The 2,877-nt window shown below is 56.1% G+C and overlaps 1 protein-coding gene across 1 annotated transcript; it reads right to left on the minus strand.

Moving 5' to 3' along the window:
* Positions 1–25: 25 nt before the first annotated feature.
* Positions 26–2,401, minus strand: ETH_00028595 (uncharacterized protein; the record flags this gene model as incomplete). The annotated part of the gene is made up of 4 exons (XM_013379494.1): positions 26–242; positions 682–1,194; positions 1,553–1,665; positions 2,047–2,401. Coding segments are annotated over 4 exons (1,198 nt in total), but the record flags the coding sequence as incomplete, so codon positions are not given.
* Between the last annotated feature and the right edge of the window lie 476 nt (positions 2,402–2,877).

The raw sequence follows: 2,877 nt of genomic DNA on the forward strand, positions 1-2,877 counted from the left end.
AAACGAGAGGCAGCAGCTGCTGCACTGGCTTCTGCTGCTCCTGCTAGGGGAGTGCTGCCTTCTGTGTCTTGCACTGTGCCCTCGGTGCTGTTGCTGCTGCTGCTGCATGCAGCAGCAACAATGGCGTCGGAAGCAGCATCCTTGGGCTTCCTCGCTGCTTCCGCTGCTGCTGCAGCAGGTGCTGCTGCAGCTTCTGTCGCTGCTGCAGCTGGTGCGGCTGCTGTTTTGGGCTCGGCGAAGAGCTGCAGCAGCACATAAGCGGCACTGTCTATATGAGCAGCAGCAGAAGTAGCAGCAGCAGCGGCGAGTTCAGCAGCAGCAGCAGCAAAGGCAGCAACCTAACTGCACCTAATATCACTAGCATAGCGGCTTGCAACAGAAGCAAGACCAGCAGCAGTAACAGCAACAGAAACAGCAGCAGCAGCAACAGCAGCATCAGCAGCAGCAGCACCACTACCAGCACCAGCACCAGCAGCGCCAGCTGCACAAGCAGCAGCACCACCACCACCACCGCCAGCAACAGCACCAGCACCAGCAACAGCAACAGCAACAGCAACAGCAGCAGCATCAGCAGCAGCACCAGCAAAAGCACCAGCAAAAGCACCAGCACCAGCACCAGCATCAGCAGCATCAGCAGCAGCAGCAGCAGCAGCAGCAGCAGCAGCAGCAGCAAGAGCCCACCTCGCTGTAGTGAGGAAACAAGGCCCTGCCAGTTTTTCTTAAAAAGGGCTCTTCGCAAAGTGAATTTAAAACATCAAGAGGAAGAGCTGTTGCTTCCAGCTTCGCCAGCGCTGCATGCAGCTGCCCTGTTGCTGCTGCTGGTGCTGCTGCTGCTGCTGCTGCTGCTGCTGCTGCTGGTGCTGCTGCTGCGGGGGGGATTTCCGGCTCTGGCCCACACAGCCGCTTCTCGCTGCTGCTGCTGTTGCTGCTGCTGCTGCTTTGCATGGAATTGCTACCCTGTGCTGAGCCGAAAGCTGCTGCAGATTCGGTGTCGATCTGCTGCTGCAGGGGCTGCTGCTGCAGCTGCTGCTGCTGCTGTAGCATGAGCTTAAACGCCCGGAGAAACAGCAGCATGTCCGAAGCTGCCCAAAACACAGGATGGCACACAGCCAGCCGCAGCACTGGCTGCTGCTGCTGCTGCGGTGGCTGCAGCAGCAGCAGCAGCAAATCCTGCAGCAGCGGGGACTTGTCAAGCTGCACTCACAACACGGAGCAAACCCTAAACCCTAAAACGTCAGCGTCAAATCCTAAACCCTAAACCATAAACCCTAAACCCTACACTCCACGCAAGACAAACCCCAAAATCCTAAAACTGAGCGACAAACCCTTAGAAAAATCCCAGGAGCCCTAAAAATCCCTAAATCCTAAACCCTAAACCCTAAACACTCAACCCCAAACCCTAGAGGTTAAACTCTAAACCCTAAAACTGGCGAAATAAAGACCAGAAGCCTGTCGCCTTAATCGAAGTAGCCTATAAGATCCTTCGAAAGGCCTTCACCCTAAACCCTAAACCCTAAACCCTAAACCCTAAACCCTAAACCCTAAACCCTACAAGCTTGATGTTGACCATGTCTCCCTTCTCCATATTGGAAAGGGTTTCCTTTGGGTTGTCGATTGGCCCGTAGGGATGCAAACCGCCACTCACAATGTTGAAAATGCAAGCACCTGAGCAGCAGCAGCACCAGCAGCACCAGCACCAGCAACAGCAACAGCAACAGCAGCAGCAGCAGCAGCAGCAGGGTATGCATTACTTGTGCGTCTGTGTTTGTGCGCTGATCTGGCTATAGATGGCGCTTGGCGTGGTCTGAACACGTCCCATGTTGCTGTTGCAGCAGCAGCAGCAGCAGCTGTTGCTGCTGCAGCAGCAGCTGGTGATGCTGCAGCTGCAGCATCACCAGCTGCCGCTGCTGCTGCTGCTGCTGCTGTAAACAATTTGCTGCAATTTCTGCATTGTTGCCTTCAGCCGCATGAGCAAAGTAGAGTACCTCTAACTTCAGGCACCAAACCCTAATCCCTAAACCCTAAACCCTAAACCCTCGAGCTCACCCAAAGACCAGCAGTCTGCGCTTTGCTGCAGTGCCGTTGGAAGGTCTGCCAATTTGTAAAGAGCAGCAAAACGCTGCTCTAGGGCTGCATGCAATGCTGCTGTTTCTCCTGCTGCTTTTGCTGCTGCTTCTGCTGCTGCTGTTGGGACTGCAGCAGCAAATGCCGACCCTGCCGCTAGCTCGGGCATGGCGGGCGCACTGTGCGACGCAGCAGCAGCAGGAGCCGCTGCTGCTGCGGCTGCTGCTGCTGCTGCCGATTTGTCATGCAGGATCATGCAGGTGTCCCCTTGCTGCAGCAGCAGCTGCTGCTGCTGCTGCGAATGCAGCAAGTGCTGGTGCTCCGCGTGGAAAGCCATAAGTGAATTCAGCTGCTGCTGCAGCTCTCTTAGCCGACAAATTAAAGTGGGAGAAGTCCACAGCAGGCGGTCCGTGTCATCTAAAAACTGCAGCAGCAGCAGCAGCAGCAAAAACAGCAGCAGAGCCACAGAAATAAATGTGTGCGTGGAGCCACTGTGCCCTTAAGTGCCGCACTTGCCGCGCTACAGCACCGTATTCACAGCAGCAGCAGCAGCAGCAGCAGCAGATAAAGCAGCAGCAGCAACAGCACCAGGACCAGCAGCAGCAACAGCAGCAGCAGCAACAGCAGCAGATAAAGCAGCAGCAGCAACAGCACCGGGACCAGCAGCAGCAACAGCAGCAGCAGCAGCAGCAGCAGCAAAAGTACCAGCACTACCACCACGATCATTACCAGCAGCAGCAGCAACAGCAGCAGCAGCAGCAGCAGCAGCGGCAGCAGCAGCAGCAGCAGCAGCAGCAGCAGGTTACGAGCTTG

Source organism: Eimeria tenella, genomic scaffold (genome assembly GCF_000499545.2).
Source record: "Eimeria tenella Houghton genomic scaffold, Eth_scaff337, whole genome shotgun sequence".
Taxonomy (NCBI): Eukaryota; Apicomplexa; class Conoidasida; order Eucoccidiorida; family Eimeriidae; genus Eimeria; species Eimeria tenella.